Source organism: Buceros rhinoceros, unplaced genomic scaffold (genome assembly GCF_000710305.1).
Source record: "Buceros rhinoceros silvestris isolate BGI_N320 unplaced genomic scaffold, ASM71030v1 scaffold9722, whole genome shotgun sequence".
Classification (NCBI taxonomy): Eukaryota; Metazoa; Chordata; class Aves; order Bucerotiformes; family Bucerotidae; genus Buceros; species Buceros rhinoceros.
In genome coordinates, this window is record NW_010398286.1 from 37849 (window position 1) to 39933 (window position 2085).

General features: G+C 61.5%; 1 protein-coding gene across 1 annotated transcript in view; it reads right to left on the bottom strand.

The window, feature by feature from the left end:
* The window catches only part of LOC104488939 (cadherin-22-like), a gene marked incomplete at its 3' end in the record, with an annotated part of 37420 nt that extends 35568 nt beyond the window's left edge, over window positions 1-1852 (bottom strand). Inside the window, exon 1 of the mRNA XM_010131044.1 lies at window positions 1628-1852. Within this exon, the coding sequence (XP_010129346.1) occupies window positions 1628-1852 (225 nt within the window). The remainder of the gene's footprint in view (window positions 1-1627) is intronic.
* Between the last annotated feature and the right edge of the window lie 233 nt (window positions 1853-2085).

Consider the following 2085-nt stretch of genomic DNA (forward strand, 5'->3'; position numbering starts at 1 on the left):
GGCGGAGGAGTGCGGCTTTCGAGTGTCTGCTGAAATGGACACAAATCACCACTGAAATCCCATCTGGCCCCTAGCCAGGAAGCCCATTTTCAAGCCTCCTCCAGACTCATGACCAGAAAGCTGAGGCCATCACACAGCCCTGCTGCATGAGCTCTTGGGCATGTTCCTTTGAGCCCGTGCCCTCACAGGGGCAGCTCTAGCTGGCTTGCAGCCCTCTGACTGGTCCCCACAGCTAGCACTGCCTTCATCAGTACACAAATAACATCCTGCCGACATGCGGAAGCCACAGGACAGCTTCCCCACAGCTCCCAGAAAAGGACAAAGCCCAAGGCAAAACGCTCCTTCAGCCTCAGGACACCAGGAGTGAAGGGAGCAGAGGTCTGTGTCCAGCCTCCCCATGCCCCAGGCAGCCACACACCAGGGAAGCAGCAAATTCCCAAGGACAGACCCAGTCCTGCCCAGCAAGGCACTGTTACCTGCCAGCAGCTCCTGGCAACACTCCTCTCCTCAGGGTGAGCAAGTAATGGCAAGAACCAGGACAGCACAAGGAGCCACCCCCTTGCAGAGAAGGGAGCCTGACAGAGAGAGATCAGGGCTCTTCCTGCACGGGGAGACCTGCGTGCTCCAGTGACAGCTATCCTGCTCTGGTCACACCAAGCCGGAAAACCTCGGGTGCCTCTCCCTGGACATCCACTGGTGCCCCTGCCAGTGCAGAGCCCATCAAGGGTTTGGCCTGGGGAGCAGCAGAGTAACACAGTGCAGCGAGTGCCCGCAGTACAGGCCTGATGGGCACAGCTTCTGGCAAGCCCCAGGACACTTCTGTCAGCAGTGCTGGCCCTCAGGGTCCCTCCAAGACCTTCACACCCACACCAAGCCCCTTCCACTCCACGCTGTGCAGACCAGCCTGAGATACGTAAGTCTCAGAGGATTCTGAGCAGGATTCCCATGCCAGAGCTAGTGGGTCACCTCCTCTGCCAGCCCCAGACTGCAGAGAGAGTTATCGAGAAAACAGCCACTGTAGCCTGCAGGTCCCACAAGAGCACAGTCCTTCCAGGGCCAGGAGGGAGCCACAGCGAGGGGCCACGAAACCAGCGTGTTATCCGCATGCTGAAAGGGCTGCAGGACCAGGGGCGCGCCACCCCCAGGAAGCCAGGGCTGCACCTACGGCAGTGACTGCTGGGGCAGGGAGGCCCGTGGCACTACAGCAGCACTTCAGCTCCCCAGACATGGCAGGGACCAGTGGAAGCAGACACCAGCCCAGCCCGGTCTGCACACCTGCTCCAGCCCAGCAGGTCCTCCCACACCGAGGAGCTGAGCCTTCCCCACTGCCCCCACGACAGCCAGAGCGGCACCTCCTCCTGCATCCATCCCAAACACCACGGAGCCCAGCACATGGCTGGAGGAACACAGATGTGAATCTGGGTGTGCTCCTGTCCTAGAGTCCCCGGGACTAACCTCCCCACCCCCTCGCAGGGACTGGGCTCCTGCCATCAAGCACTCCCCTAACCAGTCCCCATGGACAAGCTTCATGCAGGTGCTCTTTGCCCGGCCAGGCTTGACTGCGCAGCCAGCACGCCCTGCTCTGCTGCTGGCTTGGTCATCCCACAGAGACACAGGGTTGCCTTACCTTCCCCACGTACAGCGGTTCCGTGCCCGTGTACTCCTCCACCACAAAGAATTGATTCCAGACCCAGCCACGCTTCACTCGCCCACCGGCCATCAGTGCGGGGTCCCCTGGCTGCCCCAGGCCAGGGCCCTCCACTGGAGTGTGCATGGCCCAGGCCCCCAGCTCCTGGATGGCGCAGAACAGCAGCAGCATGGTCCACGAGGAGGCCTGCAGACCCTTCGCCATTGCACTCTAGGAGGCTGCATGAGCAGTGCCTTTTGGGCAGGCAACTAGCATCCTTTAGGGAAGAGGAGGAGGAGGAAAGTCCACACTAGCAAAGTAGGGCTCACCGGTCAATGCAGAGCAACCCCATCCCTGCTGCATGCCGTGTCCTGCAGCTGGAGCCCTCCGGTCCCAGCAGGCTGGAGGCACATCTGTGACAACAAGCGCCCCGGACAGACCGCTGCTGGCGCAGGGCA